The 21,137-nt window shown below is 50.4% G+C and overlaps 1 protein-coding gene across 7 annotated transcripts in view; it reads right to left on the bottom strand.

Annotated features, from left to right (window-relative positions):
* Nucleotides 1-21,137, bottom strand: part of LOC125914000 (immunoglobulin lambda-1 light chain-like) — a 243,178-nt gene that overhangs the window by 161,766 nt on the left and 60,275 nt on the right. For 2 of the 7 annotated variants that reach the window (XM_049619103.1, XM_049619102.1), the window contains exon 1: nt 13,632-13,692. The exons of 3 other annotated variants lie outside the window; for them this stretch is intronic. In XM_049619103.1, coding sequence (XP_049475060.1) covers nt 13,632-13,677 — 46 coding nt within the window. In that variant the 5' untranslated portion in view covers nt 13,678-13,692. Of the gene's footprint in view, nt 1-12,984; nt 13,242-13,631; nt 13,725-21,137 lie in introns of those variants that run through there. 2 more of the 7 variants (XM_049619097.1, XM_049619099.1) reach the window with 2 other exon arrangements.

Raw genomic sequence — 21,137 nt, 5'->3', positions numbered from 1 at the left:
TTCTATGAGTAAAAGCCAAAGTTGACAGATATTTTCTTAGGATTGTGGAGACATTGCTCCCCTGTTCTTTTGCTTACATGTCTGTAATGAGAAATGTGCTCCCACCATGAAGCTGGTTCCTCTGTAGGGAACACGTCTCCTCTCTGGCTGTAAGAGTGTCTGCATCACTGGTTTGTAGCAGTTTCATCACAATGTGTGCTGTGCTGTCTCTCGTGTTCCCATGCCTGAGCTTTGCTGAGTTTCTTGTATGTATTAGTGTATGAATTTCACCAAATTTGAAGCCATTTTTGCTATGATTCTTCAGATGTGTTTTCAAGGCACCAGCTGGTCTCTAACTTCTTTCCCACAATTTCCAAGTCACACAAACTTAAGGCTGTGGGAAGTTGTTTTACACATGCTAAAATTTTATTTACTTTTTGTAGCTTTTTCCCTCTGTATTTCATTTTGAATGCTTTCTACTGCTATGACGTCAAGTTCACTGATCTCATTTTCAGCATCTAATCTGTTGCTAACCTCATCCAGTGTTGTTGTTGTTGTTGTTGTTTTCTATGTCAGATCATGTTGTTTCTGTTAGGGAAGTTGTAAAGTTTTGGTCTTTGAAAAATGGCTTCTATATGTTCTTCTAACTGGTTGAGTCACATACACACCCACAGAAACCAATGAAATATATTCATAATAACTGTGTGCATATTCTCTGCTGGTCTACCTTCTTCCATGCTACCTGGAGAGTAGAGTGGGGACTTCAGATCTGGAGACCTGGGCCAGACCCACTCATTGCTTTGTGCACAGGCCTCCTGGGGCTGCAGGAGCATGTGACACAGGTGGGGAAGGGGTTTGTGTCTCACTCCCCGTCTGTTTGTGTCCCTGTGAGCACTATCAGTGTCCCACACCTGACAGTAATAGTCACCCTTGTCCTCAGCCTGGGCCTCACTGATGGTCAGGGTGACTGTGTTCCTGGAGTTGGAGCCAGATATTTGGTCAGGGATCCCTGAGGGCCATTTGCTATCATAATAGATAATCAGCATGGGGGCTTGGCCTGGCTTCTGCTGGTACCATTGAACACTTCTACCTCCAAAGTTGTTTCCCCCACAGGTGATCCTGGCTGTCTGTGACAGAGTCACGGACACTGAGGGCGTTGCTGAGTCAGCACATAGGAGGCCATGGAATCTGCAAGAGAGAAAAGAAAGGTGGTTTTCCGGTGCTGGGTCTCATCCCCAGGAGAACCCCACCTGCCTGGCCTGAGCTCATGGAGTCTCTGGGTTTCCAGTTTCCCAAGTCCCATCATCTCAGCCCCTGATGCTCGTGGGCCTGGCTGGTGGATAGAGCCTTTGAACATCATCAAATTTCTCCAGGCAGGTGCAGTGCCTCAGGGTCACAGAGCCAGTGGACACTTGAGGGACTGTCACTCTCCCCCACCCCTAGCCCCTCATCCTGCAGCAAGGTCATGATCATCTTTCCTGCAACAGGCAGCCCCTTGCTTAGCTCAGAGTCAGGTCCTGGATTGCCCCAGATCTCTGGGGCTGCGGTGAATGTGAGCCTGTGGACAGCACCTGTGCAGTGAACGAGGAGGCCGAGGAAAAGAGGACTCCAGGCCATGGTGGAGGTGAAATGATTCTGTTCCTTAAGTCGCAGGCCTCGAGGCTGGCAGGACTTTCCCCAGGCCTCTTTTATCCCCTTGCTAGAGAGACGTGGTGGACACGCAAATCAGCCGGGATGAGGGGGCTGCTCCCCGGGAACTCTGTGGTTTGAGAGAGGCCAGAGAGGGGAGGGACGGCCCTGCAGACCTACCCTCAGTCCGGGGATTCTGCTTCACCCTCTGATCGCATAGTCTGCGGTGCACAACTCCATTCTCCTCTGTGTCCTGACCTCACTCCTGGGCTGACCTGTCCTGGCTGAGCTCAGAAGTGGAATTTGTCTGTATTTTCTGAACCCATGATAACATGTTTACTCTACAGACACTATAGGAGGTTTAAGTCAGTGGGGTTGCTGAGCCATATCTCTGTTGGGGAACACCAGAACCTAAATAAAATTCTTCCCTTGGCAAGTGCACATGGAATTTTAAGGCATCATTGAGGTGCTGTAAGGGTCTGTCCATGGGGTGGGGGGGAAGGGGGGAGCTTCTGGGACAGGTCATAGCCTCGGTATCCACAAGGTGCACTCAGTGTCGAGGACAGATCCAGTCCTTGGGCAAGGTGTGACAGTGACTGAGTTGAGCAGAAATGAGGTGAGTGGAGAGGCGGGAAGTACTGACCTGTGTTAGAGAGAGAGGCAAATCTACACGACACAGTTCTAAGAGACATGGATGCAGAATTTTATATCAGCGTCAAAGGTGATCCTGTAGAAACCTACACCTTTTCCCTCAGGTCTCACATCTGGATGGCCAACCCTTCCTGCGTGATAGAAGCCCTGATGCCAGGCTCACCCCATCTCCAGGTGCTTTGCCAGGTGATCTCTGCTGTCCCCTGGTGGCCACTCCACACTGACTCTGGGAGGCTCGGGGAACTCCTTTGTCCAGGTGATGAAGAACCCACAGCTCAGAACCTGATTCTCTGATCCCTTGACTGCTGGCTCCAGAGGAGGAATTGCTCTTTTCTCCAATGCCCTGTCAGCCTCAAGACCAGGCAGGAGGAGATCAGATTATCCATGAAAATAAGAACAGGCTCATCTGAGGAAGACAAGGTAAGGCCCATCTGAAGTATCAGTGCTCATATCTCTGGGGACACGGGTGGTCATGGTGTGGTTCTTGGGCTTAATAGTAGGGACACAGGACCCAGCGACAGCCCCTTACTGGTGCTGGCTGCTGATGCATCAAAATAGGGCCATTCCAAAGACAGAGACAGGAGAACTCTCACCCAGAAAACATTTATTGAGACCCACTTTGGTCTGACACAATCATCCTGGGAGATGATTGTGAACAAGACATGGATCTTTCTCAGAGGTTCCTTCTTGTGGTTGGAGCAGGAGAGTGGTCACAGTGGCTCTGGTGGCACAGCAGAGTCTCCAGCCCCTTCTACCTGTATCTTATCTTCATATGCATTTAGTAGCCACACTATTGCTATTCTGGGGTCCCTCTTGACCAGGATTGACCTTGCAAGCCAGAAATGGCTCATGGTTGTGTCAGTCAGCTGGGATCCTTTCTGGGGACTTGCCGTCTTGTGAATGAGAGAAGTAGACTGGATATACAGTGCCTTTCCTCTTTACGTGGATGTGATAGCTGGAGCGGCTGCAGCCATCCTGAGGACTACAGTAGAAAAATAAAAGCAAAGCTCCATAGTAGGGATGGTGGAACAGACAGAGAGGATTTGGTGCATCATGGAACTGGTGAGTACTTGGAGGGTCACCCTCTGATTCCAGATTTACTTTTTGTGGTAGAGAGATAGTCTCCTGACTATTTCTGCCTCTGATAGTCATGTGTCTGCTTGGCAGTAAAAAAAATTCTACCAATTAGTATGATAATTAACACAAAGAATCAGCTAAAAAGTAATAGTGGAAGGAATTTGTAGTTGTAGATGATGTGCAGAACATTAATTGAGATCAGACAGAAATGACAGGCAGGTGGTGTGTGGTGAGAAGTTGGGGGAGCAATCTCTGGAGAGGTGACTTCAGGGCTGCTCTCATTCTGGGAGGAAGGGACCCATAATAATAAGTGTGCTCACAAGAGCAGAGTCTGTGTCCTGCTGGGAAGAGTCTGGTTTGTCTGAGGATGAAGGACCAGTGAGAAAATATGTTGTTTATGATTCAAAACTAGCTCTGTTCCAAGGTGACATTTTCTCATAAGTTAAAAGTTTGGGGACAGGAGTGACGTGTTGTCAAAATCGTCCCTGCTGTGGTTTCCAGGTGGGGTGAAGCATGAGGGAAGTTCCTGTGTGAAGTCCTGTGCACACAAAAGAAACAGGAGCAGTTTTGTAGGGGACAGTCATCGGGGCTTATCTGCTGGGTCACCTGGTTGAAACATGGCAGTGGCCGTGTCACAAAGGCTCCACCTTCCCCTCATCTTCCTTCAGCCTCTCTGACTCCTGGGCCACATGTGTATGTTTAGCCTGTGGAACTCCTGTGACATATCCTTTACATTATCTATGTATGTACCTACATATGAATATACTGGTGAACATGTGTGTACACGTGTACTTATGTGTATACTATGTGTGTGTATGTAGATATCCATTGTGTGTGTGTCTTCTGGAGGTTCTAGACTCTGACTTGGGACCCCAAATCGTGCCTGATGGAATCCTTTGTATGGCAGGAGCCATGTAGTTCCATTTATCACCAATGACAGTGTGGGTGAGGTAACCGTAATGAAATGGAAGCAAATTAATAATCAGACTCGTTTGACAGCGATCACTGGTGTTGGCTAGTTAATGACACTGTACCTAGAACTGACAAAGATGGGCCGCCTACCAACTACTTGTTATTTTGAATGCTACTGAATCTTAGTAGAGGCTGTATTCTGACTATGAGCCACGAAGTAACCCCATGACCTGAGTCAGCTATGTAAACTGGGTGTTATATAACCAACCATGCAGGGACTGGGCTTTCACAGCAGCTCTCCATCATCATGCAGAAGAGGTAAATTGAAGATCAGAGTTCACCAGGTCCTGAAGGCACAGGTTAATGCATGAGGAACAAGTCAGAGTGTGTCCATGACCCCATCTCCTGTTGTTATCCCACACATGACAGGAGTAGTAGCCTTGCCCTCAGTCCAGACCCTGCTGACAGTAAGGTGGCCATGATCCCTGAGTTGGAGCCAAAGCCTCAGTCAGGGGTCGTTGGGTTCCTTTGGTGTTATCACAAATGAGCATCTTGGGTTCCAGTGCACAGCATAGTATCCTACTTGTCTCTCTGGCAGGTGATGGTGGCCAGCTCTCCCAGAAACATCAAAATTGAAAGCAGTCCAGTCAGCTCATGGAGGTCATAGATCCTGCAAGAAGGAGGGGAGAGGTGGGCTTGAGGAAGAAGGGCTCACTCCCAGGGGTCCCAACCTGAAGCTGTACCTGGGCTAGTTCAGGGTTTGGGGCGGGTCCACTCGGGTCCTGTGGGGGCTGAGCCTGCAAGCAGGACCTAGGGCAGCACATGTGCAGAGAGTAATAAGGGGGAGCAGGAGAGGAGCCCAGGCCATGGAGGAGATGCCCCAGAGCTCTGCATCCTGAGACCCCACAGCAGGGCAGGGCTCTCCCAGACCTTCTTATACTTCAAGGGCAGAGCCTGCCCAGCCGGAAAGCAGACCAGCCCTCATTGGTCCTCTGACGATGCCGCTGGAGGTTTTGACAGAAGTCAGGACCCAGAAAAACCGAAAGTAGCATCCCTACCCCATGTTCCTACAATCAGTGCCACAAACGACTCTCCAGGTGATGATCGCTAATTTAGGGCCTCCATGGAGGGTGTTGCTACAGCTCTGCCCTGTGACATTATCACTGGTTCAACCTTTATTCAAGCCTCTGTCCCTTCTCTGTTCTGCCCAGGATCATTGCAGACAGATCCAGCTCTGCCTAGGGGGCAATAAGTCCTTGAGTCCAGAAAAGGTCTGCTATGACAGCTCAATGTCTATCATAAGGTTCTTCTTTTGGCCCATGTCTCTATGATCGGCTTTCTCGTGGAGGTTGGAGAGTCCATCAAGGTCCCTGAGGCTGTTGGTATTGGTAGAAATGAAAATCAGAGACTGGCCAGGTTCTGCAGGAATGTCCTACACAGTTGGATACTGATGTTTCTGACAGTGTTCCTGGTCTGGCCTCCTCTGCAGGGCCTGGGCATGGGGCCGAGGGAGTGTCCCCCTCACCGTGGGTTGAGCTGTGGTGTAGGGTGGGCAGAGAAATGGGAGAGCCAGAAGGATCAGAGGGAGGGAAGGGGCTGCCTGAGAGAGGGAGGGAGAGGTCTGAACATGTTGGTGGAGGTGCTGGACCAGGGACGGGCCAGGCTCCGTATCTCCCTGGAGCTCGGTCCAGCATGGGCACCTGTTCTCTGGGCTCCCTCCATCTGCAACCTATCCCTCCACGCTCTTGGGGTGACCCCCACATGGGCAGGAGGTCCCGTATGTCTGGTCCTCAGACACTACATCTCCCGTCCCTGCCCACGGAGAGGTCTGTGTCTTCCCTCTGGAGTTCAATGAACTTCTTCGTTTTCATTTTGTCCCTCATGTTTGGATCTGAGGACTGAGACCACCTGTGGCAGGGTGTCTATTAGATCTAGAAATCCTTGCCCAGAAGGGTAAGGATGTAAATAATCACTCAGGGCACTGGAAAATGCATTAGGAGCTAAACAGTTTGCTCCCCTGGGCAAACATTCTCATTTGGGTAAACAGACAGCTTATTAAATAAAAGTTTACTGATCAGACTGGTTTGATGACTGCCCCCTTGAGAGGGTCCACCAGTCCTATGCTGTTATGTCACAGAAGTGACCCACGTCAGGCTGCTCCTTCCTTGAAAGACCTGTCTCACGCCCCTCATGTGCACATCCTGAAACCCTGCACACACTCCCCTCACCTGCCTGAGACGTTCCTGAGACTCTGCCTGGGGGTTTTCTCCTGAGCACTAACGGGCTTGGTGCGCGGGATGAAGTGGTTTTCGGGTGATCTTTTGGGAACGGGCACCTGCCCATCAGCATGCCTGTTCAGGTTGCCATGGAGAAGACAGAGCCCAGACAGGACTGAGGACTGGCTCCATCGCTGGGGGAGTGAGGGCAGGGCCAGTCTCTGTGTGGAAGGCTCTGTCCCGCTGGGTGTGACCAGGGCGAGCTGTGTGAGCCAGGCTGGGGGAGCAGGTTTGGGTCCCCCTTCACCTGTCTGTGTCACTGTGAGTCACTGAAAACTGCTCCCACTGCCATGGTAGGTGGCAGAGTGGCAGTGAGCTTTGCCCTGGGCCTGGGCCTCGCTTATGGTCAGGATGGCCTGGTCCTTGAGTTGGAACTTGAAAATTGGTCAGGGATCCCTGAGGGCAGGTTGCTATAATGATAGATAATTTCCAGGGGTGTCTAGCTTGGCTTCTGCTGGTGCCAGTGGACATATGTACTTCCCATGTGTTTTCCCCCACGTGTGATCCTGGCCGTCTCTTTCATAGTCACTGACAGCGAGGGGGTTGAGTCAGCTTGTAGGGGCCATGGAGCCTGTGAGAGAGAAAAGGAGAGGTGGGCTTCCAGATCTGGTCCAATCCCCAGGAGCCCCCCACCTACCTAGCCTGAGCTCCAGGGATTCTCTGCAAACCCCAGGTTTGCCCTCTCTCATCAATCTCGTTCCCAGAATCCAATGGGCCTGGCCGGTTGATGTGGCTTTTGAACAAATTGAAAAACAAGTCTTTCTCTGCATAGAGGCAGTCTGTCTGGGCTCACACGGAGCCAGTGAGCACAGTGAGGGGATTTTACCCCTGCAGCTCCTCATCCTGCAGCAGGGTCATGAGCATCCTGCCCCACAGGCAGCCCATGCTGAGCTCCGAGTCTGGGCCATGCTTGTCCATGGCCCTGAGTTGGGGTGGGTGTGAGCTGGGTGCAGCACCTGTGCAGTGGCCAAGGAGGCTGAGGAGGAAAGGTGTCTAGAACATGGTGGAGGTCTCCCGAATCTGCTCCCGAGGCCCAAGGCCGGGCAGGATTCTCTCCTGGCCTCTTATCCCTTCCTGGGGAGACCTGGAGGTTATGCATCAGCCACCTCAGGGGCTGCTACTGAGGATCTTTGTGGTTTCAGAGAAGAGCTCAGCCCCAGGGGACACAGAGAGGAGGGGGTGGCCTGTGCAGACCCACCCTCATTTCAGGGGATTCTGCTTCACCCTCTGGTATCATAGTCTGGGCCTGATATTTGCACCCCAGTTTGTGATCTGGTGTCAGTCCTGGGCTGGCCTGACCATTGAGAACTCAGAGGTGGAGTTTACCTTTATTTTCTGAACACCCTCTATGGGAAACACTATGGTGCTCACACAGGTGCAGGTCCTACCCCGGGTCATAGCTTGTGGGCCACAGAGTTAAAAAAAAAAAAAATTCCTCCTCTATCAAGAGCACATGGATTTTCCAATGGCATCATGGTGGTGTCATATCTGCTCTTGACCAGGAGCTTCTATGGCAGGTCATAGGTGCTGTGCCTTGGTATCCCCATTTTGTAGTTAGGAGTAGGAAGAGACTAGATGCAAAAAGCAATATTGCCATATAAGAGAATGAGAGGGGGCTTCAAAGTTTAGTTACTCTTCAAGGGAATGTTTGTCACTATTAAGTTGTTTTCAGTTTGGGAAAAATTTGTAATAAACATCTGAATTTATTAATTTAGTTGAAATTAGTTTATTGAGAAAATCACCATGTTGCAGCCACTGGGAAAGGGAAGAAGAGGATTTTTCAGTCTCTTCTCCCTTCACTGAGGGAGTTTAGTGGAGGGAGAAGGTGGGAGGGTCTTCCAGCAAGGAGGAGCAGCTGTGTCTGGTACGGGCTGTCAGCACAGGGTTGGAGGAAGGAGGAAACGTGTGATCACAGGGAGGACGGATGTTTGTGGACAGTGACAGGACATTAGTCTCATGAGGGTGGGCCAGGGCATGGGTTGGTGGGAGACAAAGTGCCTGAGCTGTATTGGAGAAATAGGCAATGTCTCCATGAGCAGGGTCCGTCACACACATACCCTGAAATTTATACCTGAGAGTGAAAGATGACATTGTAGGCAAACGACAAATGACCTGGTTAGAGGATCTGAAAGAACAGGACAAACCAGAGGGACCTGGGATTCTACCTGAGTTCAGGGCCAGTGTGGGGTTTCTCCTGAGGTGAACATTTCTGGGTACAGAGGGTGAGGTCAGGTATGGTAAGAGGCCATTTCCAGGTAGTAAGTCAGGTTCTCTTGGCAGCTGGTAGGCACATTGAGAGGCCTCCAGGAGGAAGATGCTGACATAGGAACAGGTTAGCCTGGGACCTCCCAGTGGGGGCTGAGGCCACTCAGGGCAGTGGTTATTATCCCTCCTCACCCCCCTAAAGAATCTAAAGCCACAGGGAGACTAGGGGGCTACATGTGCCTCTGGTCCTGGTCCCCTGTCTGGGGTCCCACATGGGTGACCTGTCACTGCTTTCCCAATACCCCACAGATTGGCTGAGCTGAGCAGGAACATGTGTTAGAGGTGCACCTGACTGGGAAGGGAGGCAGGGAAATGACTGCAGGTCCCCATTCCCTGAGAGGGAGAGACAAGAAGATGGTGGCAGGTGTGAGGAAGCAACAGTCACCTGCAACAGTCACTTGCACCATGTGAGGAAGGCCACTCGGCTGAGAGGGGATGTAGGACAACCTCAGCCAGAATGTTCCAGGTTCTGAAGGAGACAGCTTCTTCCTCTCAGTTCTGGCAGGTGTCTATGGGGAATGTTGCTGTACTTGGTCATGGGACGATCTGAGGGCTAGGGAGGTGCCAGTCCATTCATTGTCATGTTGATAAGAAAGGCTTGGTGAGAATATCCAGATTATAATCCTTTAGAGGGACCTTTTGTGATCCCAACTGGAAAAAATCCCTGGAAATATGATTTCAACCAGAAATCATCTTTCTCATTCATTGGGTCAATAACTAAACTTTAGATGAAATATTCCAATCATACATGCCATGCTTTTGTGAGGAGAAAAAGATTTTCAGTTCTGTGTCTCCCCACTCCATGGAGATATTGCCCTGATTCAAGGCAGAAGTGGACATGGGGGAAGCTTGTGTTTCCTTCTTAATTAATTCATCACCTGTCATTTTGACCTTATGAAATTGCTCTAAAAATCACAAGTCAAAGAATCATGAAGAGAAATTATTTATGATACAGATGTATTCAATTCTTGGAAAAGACCTCGCCCCTCCAAGTGCCAGGTAAGGCCTGAATGCAGATGAAGCCACCACACAGGGCAGCATGGGGGGTGCGTGTGAGTACCTGTGGGTCAGACCTGAGCTAAGGGTCAGACCTGCTAGTGCAGGAGATGGGATTTGGGGCAGTGGGAGGACAGTTGTGCCAGAAGGAAGACCCCTAGGTGGGATCCAATGTAGCGTCTGCACTTTTTCCACAGTTCCTGTTAAACCTAAGGAGGGAAGGGCCTGGGGCAGCAGGGACCTGTTTCCTGCTTTATGAAGTGTCTGTCAGTCCTTAGGATGTGGGACACCTTATCCAGGAACCAGAGGAGACACAGCCTTGTGGGGCCCATCCAGGATGTCTGTTACTAAGGAGAAGAGGAATTCCCGGGACTGTGCTGTCTGAGACAGGTGTCTCCCCTCCTCAATGACATGTGATTACATCTGAGGCCCGTGTGATGTATAATGTACAATGACATCCTAAATCTTTATTATATACTATAAACCTGACTCCAGTCCCAATAGTCAGAATAGCCATCCCCCCTCACCACTGTTCATTAGGATAAACAGACCAGAGGATGGAGAACCTGCTGGATTCTCTCACCCTGGAGGGTCAGGCCAGGACCAGGGAGGTCACCTGATCCTAAGGCCTGACCAGCAGCTGCTCAGAGATGTAGGGAGAATGAGGGCCAGGCCATGGCAGGAGGGTTTGTGTCCCACTGCCCATCTTTACCTATCACCTGAGTCACTGATAGGCATTCCCACCGCCACATTAGGTAGTTCAGCAAAGGTCAGTCTTGTCTTGGCCCTCAGTCCTGGTCATGCTCAGGGAGGCTATGTTCCTAAGTTCCATCCTCAGATTTGGACCCAGATGGTTGCTCATATCTGTATGTATAACCAGCTTGGGACCAGGCTTGCCTTCTGCTGGTACCAAGATGCATGTTCACGCATGAGCTTATCCCCAGAGCTGAGGATCCTGGGCTTCCCCAGGGCCACTGACAGGGATGGAGGCAGTCTCAGATCAGGGGAGGCATGGAGCTCGTAAGACAGGAGAGGAGAGGGGCTTGGAGGAAGAAAGGAAGGCTGGATCAGAAGCGACTGGCCCCAGCCTGGAAGGGAGGGAACAATGTGGACACAGGTGAGTGCAGGGCCCTGACCCCATGGACCCTGGATGGGAGAGAGCAGGGCACCTGTGTCTCACATTGTGTCTCCCTGTGGGCCTCCCACCTGTGCGGGAGCAGCCAGGGAGCAGGAGTGAGGCCACACAGTGTGTGGACCTGGGACTAAGAACACTGCAGGCTCACCTGGGAGCTGTTCCACATGCAGATACCTGGGCCCCACCCCGACCTGCTGCACCTGCAGCTACATCTTGTGGAGACGCTCCCCTCCCACCCCATCAGGGGACTGTGTGCTCACTGAGCTTCACAAGCTGAAGTCTAGGCCACTGTGGAAAATCTCACTTCCTCTGCTTATCTCCTATTTGGCCACCTGGGACATGGGGCTTAACTGTCCTGCTCTGGTCAAGTGGGCTTGATTCAGATTCTAGATCCTGTAGTGATGTGGAAAAAATTAAAGAATAGACTATTTCACCAGCCACATGGAGTGTGTGCTGTGGATGGGCTGAGACCCCAGGGAATATGGGCTGCACGGCTCTAGTGGCAGAGAATGTGCCTTGTCTGCTTTAGGCTCCTCCTGGGGATGAATCATCAGGAAAAGTGGGGGATGCACTGCCTGGAGTGAATCATGGTGACTATTATGGAGGAGCTGAATTTCTAGTGCACAATTGGGGCAAGAAGAGTGTCTCTGGATTCAGAAGATCCCCTAATACTCCCTGGGTCTGCATTACAGTCATAAATGCACCACAACCCAATTCAGCAGGTCTGCTAATGGACTAACTTTCCAGAATGAAGGTCTAGTCCTACCAATGGGCAGCAATGGCGACTAGCTCAGGTATTTGCTGTGGGAAGGGGATATGGGGTGAGTAGAAGGAAATTATAGACACCCCTCTGAGCACAGGGTAGTCACAGAAATGAGCAGCATAGAAGTAACATGTGTTTCTTCCTAATGTTGTAGGGTGTGTTTGGATATATATTGACCATAAGTTTCTGTTCTATTCTCCTGTCTCATCCCATTATCATCTAACATCAGATGTGTTAACAATAGTTAACTTTATATCTCAATATTGAAGTTATATGATAGCAAATCATCTGGAACAAAAATAAATATCCCAGCAGAGAAAAATGTATTTTGTATCCTCTTAAAGGCTGAGCACATTTGTGGGGACTGGACATGCACATTGGGGATCTGGGGGAGAAACCCTAGCTCTGTGTGTATACAGTGGCCTCTTCAGGTCTGAGAGGACCCTGTCAGGGATGCTGGCCATCCTGGATTGGGTTCCTGGAAGCTGACTCTGAGATGGAGAAATGCATGTGCAGGAGATCTGGAAGGAAGAGGGAGGTCAGAAGGAGAAGGAGAAGTGACCCACACGGAGTGAGACATCAGATGAGGCCTCATTCCTGCAGGGAGCTCCAAAGCTGGGACCTTTCAGGACATGTGAAAGTGGGGCAGGGCCTTGGCCTCTAGGCCTCAGGAGATTATTTAACTGAACCTCTCTGAGAAGGCAGTTTTCTGAAGCAAGAGTCCTTGGCAGTGAGGAGCACCCCTGTGAGCTGTCAGAGGCTCCAGTCAGTAGTGGGTGAGTGTGTGAACCCAAAAGACAGGGTGTGGGTGACCCCACGGTGTCTACTGCACTCAGGTGAAGGTGGCTCTACACATGACACCAGGGCTTCAGGACCTCAGGTGAGCTGGGAAATTTGGGGCTCTAATCCTTGTCAGTTGTGAGAGCAGTAGCCCACAGCCACCACATGGAAGTGCAGAGATAATGAGCACTGGACGAAAGTCTCCCTGTGTCTTTTCTCCACCCAGGCCCTCTGTCCACAGTGCACACCCAGGCCCCGAGAAGCAGGGGAGCCTAGTGTTGTCAGCTGTAAATGCAATCCTGATCCTCCCTGTGCAGAGTCAGCCTTGGGAACTGGGTGGGAAGGTCTGAGGACCTCAGATCTGGGGACCTGAGCCAGACCTGCTCTGCTTTGTGCCCAGGCCTCCAGGGATTGGAAGAGAGTGTGACACAGACAGAAGGGGTTTGTGTCTCACTTCCCCATCTGCCTGTGTCACTGTGAAGATCATAGTTACTCTCATATGACTGACAGTAATAGTCAGCCTCATCCTCGGCCTGGGCCCCGCTGATGGTCAGGGTGGCTGTGTTCCCCGAGTTGGTTCCTGAGAATCGGTCAGGGATCCCTGAGGGCCGCTCACTATCCTTATAGATAATCAGCACAGGAGCCTGGCCTGACTTCTGCTGGTACCAGTAAGCATATTTACTTCCAATGTTGTTTCCTCCACACGTGATCCTGGCCGTCTGTCCCAGGTTCACTGACACTGACGGGGGCTGAGTCAGCTCATAGGAGGCCACGGAGCCTGCAAGAGAGAAGGTGAGAGGTGGGTTTCCAGCCTGGGGTGTCATCCCCTGAGCACTCCCACCTGCTTGGCTTAAGCTCCAGTGATTCTCTAGGCCCCAGTGTCCACTCTGTTGTCATCTTAGTCCCTGGGGCCCATGGGCCCGCCTGGTGGATGGAGCCTATGAACCAATGAGAACCACCCCCCTCCTTTCCCTGGGCAGGTACAGCCCTTCAGGGCTCACACAGATCAGTGAGCATGGTGGGGGGATATCACCCCACCAGCCCCCCATCCCACAGCAGGGTCTTGAGCATCCTGTCCCCACTGAGACTCCCCTGCTGAGCTCAGAGTCAGGACCAGGCTTGTCCCAGAACCCTGGGCCTGGGGTGGGTGCGAGCCTGGGCACAGCACCTGTGCAGTGAGCGAGGAGGCCGAGGAGGAGAGGGGTCCAGGCCATGGTGGAGGTGCCTCGATTCTGTTCCCTGAGGTCCTGAGGCTGGGCAGGGTTCCTCCCAGGCCTGACTTATCCCCTTGCTGGAGACACCTGCTGTTCATGCAAATCAGCCAGGGCTCAGGGGCTGCTGCTGAGGGGCCTTGTGGCTTCAGAAATGGGCTCAGCCCCAAGGAACACAGAGATGGGGGGGGGCAGCCCTTCAGATCCACTTTCAGCCCAGGGGATTCTGCTTCACCCTCTGATCCCATAATGGGGTCCACAACTGCATCCCTCTCTTTGTCCAGGCTCCTGGTTGGGTGTGGCCATAGCAGAGCTCAGAGTTGGAGTCTGTCTGAATTTTCTGAACTTATTACAGAATGTTTACTCTTTAGATGATTGGAGGAACTTAGGTCAGTGAAGTGTCCTACCCCAGGTCTGTGTTGGGGAACTTCAGAACCTGACCAAAATTTCTCTCTTGTCTAGTGCACGTGGAGTTTTGGGGGAACCATTGAGGTGCGGTAGGATTGTGTCCTGATGGAGAACTTCTGGGACAGGTTATCCATGCTATGCCTCAGTATCCCCATGGTGTACTCAGTGTCAGGGACAGACCCAGCTTGAGGAAGTTTTGATCGAGTTTACCAGGTATGGGCCGGGCTGGAGAGGCAGGAATTGCTGGATCTGTGCTAGAGACAGGAGCACATTGTACAGGAGACAAATCTGAGAGACACTGAACCAGTATTTTACACCAGAGTCAAAGGTGATGCCATAGACAACCTACACTTTTCAGTCGAGTCTCATGACTAACCCTCCCTGCATAGGCCCTGTTGCCCAGACCCTCCCCATGTGCAGGGGCCTTTGCCAGGTGATCTCTGCTGCCCCCTGGTGGCCGCTCCACTTGACCGCCCGAGGCCCAGTGAAATCCTTTGTCTGGGTGGAGATTCAGAACCCAGTGCTCAGATCCTGATTCCCTGATCCGTGGACTGCTGACCCCAGGGAAGGAATTCCTCTTCTCTGCGGGGCCTCTGTCAGCCTCAAGACCAGGCAGGAGGAGGTCAGGTTATCCATGCAAGTAGGAAGAGGCTCATGTGAGGAGGAGGAGGAGGCAGGGCCCATCTGCGGTATCACTGCTCCTGTCTCTGGGGAGGCGGGTGGCCGTGGGAGTGGTTCTGCGGCGTGACACAAAGCTACACAGAAGCCAGGGACTGCCTCTAACTGGCACTGGCTGCTGGTGTCGCCAATAGTGTGATGACGGCTACTGCTCCCAAGACAGAGGAAAACACTCGTCCAACAAACACTAATTCAGATCCGCTTAGTCTGGGACACATTCCATCCTGGGAAATCAGTGTGAACAGGACACGGGCCCTGGGTCAGAGTTTCCATCTTAGGACTGCTGCAGCAGAGTGGAAGTCTTGCTTTGTTGGTACAGGAGACAGTCTCCAACCTCTCCTACTTGTATCTCGTCTTCCATATTCATTTAGAAACCACACTATTGCTATTGTCAAGTCTCTCTTGAGATGTCAAGATTGGCCCTGTGGCCAAGAACTGACCCCTTGAATGTGTCATTTGTCTGGGGATCTTTTGGGGGACTTTTACTCTTGTGAGGGAAGAAACAGAGTAGATTTATGCAGTGCTCTTTCCTTGTACTTGGGTGTGACAGCAGTGAAAAGCAAAGCCTCCGTAGTAGTGATGGTGGGACAGAAAGTGAGCAGATGTGGGAGCTCACAGAATTGTTGCCTACCAGGAGAAATACAATCTGACTTCAGCCTTACTTCTGCGGGAGAAAATTAAACACCTGAGTGTTCATGCCTCTGATTGAGATGTGCATGTGTTACATTAAAAACTTCCTGACAAATTAGGATAAAAATTACCACAAAAATCAATTAATAAATAAAGTGATATGAGAAAATATACAGTGTTGCATGGTGTGCAGATAATGAACTGAATTCGGACAAGATGAGAGGCAGGTGCTGTGTGGTGAGAGGCTGGAGGAGGCCTCTCTGGCAGAGGTGACCTTGGAGCTGCTGTCAGGATGGGAAGAAGGAACAAGAACTAAGGAGTGTGTTTGGGGTCAGTTGCTGTGGAGAAAAGTCTGGTTTGTCTGAAGATGCAGGGACAGTGAGGACCTTAGGTGTCTGTGATTCAAAATGGTTTGAGTTCCAAAGTGATATTTTTTTTTACAAGTTAAAAATTTGAAGGGCAGGACTGATGTTCAGAATTCTCATTGTTGTATGTTTCTAGGAAAGGTGAATCACAAGAGGAATCCCTGTGGAATTTCCCTGAAACCTGAAAGGGAAGCAGGAGCCCTTTTGTAACTGACCATCCCTGTGTCTTATCTGTGGCTCACTGATATGTGTGTATGTTCTGCATGACATCAAATTCCTGCCACACATGCTTTATATTATATATTTATACACAACATGTAAGAATATATTTGTGAATATGTATGCATATATATACTAATTGGGTCTGTGTGTGTATGTTGGTAGATTGTGTGTGTGTGTGTATGTGTATGCATATTTGCCATATGTACACATATATTCTGTAGAGATTCTGATCTCTGGATTGGGTACCTAAGTTGTAGTTGATGGGATCCTTGCATTGGTATGAGGCCTGCAGTCCCATTTTATCAACAATGAGGAAGTGGATGTGGTCACTGTAATGAACAGCAGGACCAAATTAGTGTTCAGACTCATTTGGCCAAGGACATTGGTGTCAGTTAACGATGTGTTCCTATCACAAGAATAGATGCATAGCACACCATTTTTTTTTTTTTACATCTGTATAAGCAGAGAGCTTCATTTGGCAAATACTTTGGCTTGCTATTGAACATAACAGGGAATGTATGCCCCTTATAAAGCACTAAAGTTACATGTGACCTGAGCTGCCTACATGAATCGGGTGTTACCTGACTAACCATGCATGGATTTGGGCATTCACAGCAGCTCTCCATCATTAAACAGAAGAGGTAAATTTGAGGTTAGGCTTCACCAGGTCATGAAGGCACAGGTGAGTTGCATGAGGAAGAGGCCAGATGCCCATGACCCCAATCCCAGCTGTATTGTCTTTTCTCTGTCTCGCACGTCTGTGGCCCAGTGGGGACAATCCTATGACCAGCTGATACAGAGAAAAAACCATAGGGCTGGCTTACAGAGGTTCCTGTATGGTATGCAGCCAACTTTGAGAGTTAACACTGCAGCCCTAATGTGGGACCTTCCTGCACAACATGGGTGGGGAAAATTCTCAAATGTAACATTTGAGCCGAGTAGTTGGTTCATTTGTCTGGACAGAGAGAAGGTCAGAGGTGGCTTTATACTAACCTATCGGCTCTCACTCAATATTTGGCTGTATGTTCAGAGACTTGAAAGAAACACAGTAAGAAAACTGGTGAAAGATGTTTGAGGAAGAAATATGTGAGGTGAACACTCCCAGTGAACACAAAGCTGGACGCTAATTGTGTCTCATGAAAATGCCTACCATAGTGTGTCCTCAAAATGAATCAATGTGAATAATCAGTTGGGTAATGTGACACGTATGGGGAAAGTGGTCACCTTTCTTCTCCATCTACTCCTGAACTTGTTCAGTGGACTCCATAGCAAAGTGCCCGTGTTGGAAGTTGGGTGGTTATTCATGTGGATTTCACTCATTAAAGCTGACCTGGCTATGGCCACTTCTCAGGACCAGTATGCAAACAGCAGAGACCAACCCTGAGTTCCCAGTGTGAGACCATTTCCTTGGAAATCAGCCTAGAGCCTGCTGGCAGATTCATTACATTAGACTTATTATTCCATCATGGAAGGGATAGCTCTTTTGTTGGAATAGACCTCTCCTCTAGATAGGGACTTCCTTTCTTTGACTGCAATGCTTCTACCGAAAATATTACCCTTGGACTTGAAGAATGCCTCCCCCACTGTTCTAGTATTTCACTGTGACTTCTGTCCAAAGCTCTCATTTTATATCAAAAGAAGGGCTGCAACGTGCCCATGCCCATGGAATTCATTGGCTCAACCATCTTCCCCAACATTCTGAGACAGTTGGCTTGATGAATAGACTAATGGCCTCTTGAAGACTCACTCACTGTGCCAACCACATGGCAGTACCTTGTTTGGCTTGGGTAACATTGTCCGGAAGGTGATATTTGTACTAAATCTGTATCCAATATGTGGTGCTGTTTCTCCCATAGCTAACATTCATGGGTCCAGGATTTAAGAATTGGAATTGGGAATGTCTCCACTCACACATATTCTTGGTGACCTGCTACCAAATTATAACTCCCTGTCACCACGACCCTACACTCTGCTGCGCTAGAGGTATTAGTTTTAATGGATAAATGTTTCTACCCAGAGACACTGCAATGATTCTATTCAACTGAAAGCTGAGACTTCCACTTGTCACTTTGAGCTTCTTATGCCACCATGGATGTCTCTCTGTCTGCCCTTTCAGCAGGTCTTCCATCCACAACAAATACCATAGCCTAGAACATGACAGCCTCATCCTGCCTCCTGTGTATGGCACTCCTGATCCACAGGGTGCAGAGCCAGCCTGGAGGGCTGGTTTGGGAGTGAGGTCTGGGAATTGCAGATCTGGGCGGCTGGGCCAGAACTGTTCATGCTTTGTCCAAAGTCCTCCTGGGGCTGAAGGAGAGTGTGACACAGAGGGGGAAGGGATTTGTGTCTCATTTCCCTGTCTGACTCTGTCACTGTGAGCATTAATACCAGTGTCTCACACCTGACAGTGGGAGTCAGCCTCATCCTTGGCTCTGATCCTGCTGGTGTTTAGGGTGGCCATATCTTTGAAGTTTGAGCCCAAGAACCAGTCAGGAATCCCTGAGGGAGGCTTGCTATTGTCATATATGACCAGCACAGGAGTCTGTCCTAGCTTCTGCTGCTATCACTGCACACCAAAGGTTTCTATGTTGTCTCCCTGAGAGGTGGTCATGGCCATCTGACCCCAGGGCCTCTGACAATAAGGGCGACTGAGTCAGCCCACTGGAGGCCTTTCAGGAGCCTGGCCATGGGGCTGGGCTGGGCCCTTGGAGAGACACAAACGAAACCTGATTCAAGGAGAGGTGGCCCCGTGGCCTCCTGGATGACCCCTCTTGCTTCATGTCTACTCTGCCTTCCCTAGATGCACTCTGGTTCCACCTTTGTCATGTCATTAGAATGAGAAACTCTCCTTCTGATGTTTTTTCATCATGTTGCATGTGGGAGTTACTTGTTATATAAACACCTGCTGTTGGAGATTCATCATGACTTCTAGTGAATTTACATGTGGTTATTTCATCTCTGACATCCCCATCCCACAACAGACCAGCAACTGGCATGTCAACACTTTGATTCCTGTTTTTTTTTTTTCACCCATGTTTCCTATAAACACGTGGAAGGTGTCAGACACCATCTCTGACTGAAGAAACCTCTTCAAGCACTGTGTCTCTGTGAGGGTCACCAGAGTCATGTCTTTGGTCACATTGTGAGCTGTGGGGACGAGATAGTCTGTGGTCACTGCAGGGAGCTGGATCCTGTTCCGGAACACTGACATCCCAGGGGCCAGAGCTGTGGTCTGAGGCTGGCAGAATCCACTTCACACTGGAGACAGTCTCACAAGGTGGCTGCAGACCCTCCCTTCGGTGACTGGAGGCTCTGATTGGCCCACCTCCTGCCCCTGAGATACTCCTGAGCAAGGATGCTGATGCTTCAGCCCTCGACCCGAGTGCACCTGTAGATGGGGAAGGAGAGGCAGACGGTGAGTTGTCAGGATAGCTCCAGATGTGCCCATCACAGAAGGGTCAACTCCTGGGACTTCTGCTGGACAGTGAGGTGACTGGAATTTCCCAGTTGAGGTAATCACTGTGTCAGAAATCCTGTCGGTGTCCTGGATGACACTGTGTGTCTGACCCTCAGAACATGGTCCCTGCAGCCTGAGAAGATAGGTTGGATCATCCCCACTTTCTTCTGATGACTGAACCCTGGACAGACACCCCCCAGGCCTGGTGTCCCTGTGAGGCTCCACCTGGACAGCCCCAGCCTCTGTCCTGCTGCTCCTGCTGCAGCTCTGCTGCCCCCTGCTGGTGGAGGAGGACTCAGACCAGGAGCTTCCCTCCTGCAGGTCAGGTCACCCCAAAGCACCTGTCACCTGAGAAAGGGTATGGACCAGGGAGCCCAGCCTCCCCCAGGCAGCTGCCCCCCTGCTCTCCCCATCCCAGCACACACAGGTCAAATACACGGTGCAGGAGGCAGGACAGGTGTGATTCCTGTACGTGTCCAAGGGTGAAGTGCCCTAGCCTGGCCCTTTGTCTTGTTACAACAGGGTTAGTGCGAGTAAATTTTAGTGCATTTGGAAAGGGTCACAGTCCAGGAAACCTTTGTGACATACTATTACTACCCATTTCTCTCCATTTAGGAATCAAGTCTGATGTGTCCTGTATCCCAATGAGTGCAGTTGGGTCAGTCATAGTGGAACAGGTGATGCTTCTAGCACTAAAGTTCACGTGTGCACCTAAGTCTTCATTAGGATTATTACTATCATCTCTCCTACTGCCATTGTTATTACAGCCCTTATCACTTGTAGTTTGGGGCAGGAGTTTTTCTACACTAGCCTAGTTGGTGACCCGAATGACACAGGGAATTGGGAATTCGGAGCTGGATATGCAATTTCACATCATAAATGTCACAGTTTTGCTGAGCCCTTTTCCTTGGATTTCTGCAGAGGATGGACAAATCTGTCAGAATACCGGACCAGCACCCATTGACTGAGACCCTGCAGTTTCTCTTTCAATAATTAGACTCTGTCAATATTTTTTCTCATTCAATTTGAAAGCAATGTGATTCTGACGTCAATATAATCTTCCCCATTACATGGAATGTGAAGTTAAGGTCCAGAGAGACTAGTTTCCCAGAATACAGAGGAAAACAGTGTGATCCAGGAGTGCAGCCCAGGTGTACTGGATTCAGACTCTGGGCCCTTTGGAGCAGAGTTGTCCAGGGCATGAAGGAGGGAGGGTGAGGCCAAGCTGGGTAGTGGGGCTTCTGTCACTGGACTCACTGCAACCCCATCCTGTTCTGGCCTATAAAGGAGCCTCCTCAGCCTGCACATAGGGACAGTCAGCAGGATTGTGTCTCAGGTTAGACCTGGAGAATCTGTGGGGCTGGTGGAGGCTGTTGACTGTGTAGGGACCTGGCCTAGGTCTGTATTATTGTTTGGTTTTCTCTGTCCTCCAGGCTCGGGAAAGTGACAGAGGTCTCATGGCCACTCTAAAATGGGGCACTTGAGTCTTGCAGGGGACACAAGGCCTTCAGGTTGAGGAGACCATAGGGCTCATTCCCTGGGTCCCACCCCCTGCAGTACCCTCTAGACTGACCTCAAGGTCAGGGTCATGCTCAGGGTCCTGTGGGGACTGAACCTGTGGGTAGGGCCTGGAGGGAGCACCTGGGCAGGGAGTGAGGAGGGAGAGCAGGAAGTTCCAGGCCATGGTGGGGACCCCAGACTTC

The sequence above is a fragment of the Panthera uncia genome (assembly GCF_023721935.1).
Source record: "Panthera uncia isolate 11264 chromosome D3 unlocalized genomic scaffold, Puncia_PCG_1.0 HiC_scaffold_8, whole genome shotgun sequence".
Lineage (NCBI taxonomy): Eukaryota > Metazoa > Chordata > Mammalia > Carnivora > Felidae > Panthera > Panthera uncia.
This window is presented reverse-complemented; position numbering and strand designations above follow the sequence as displayed.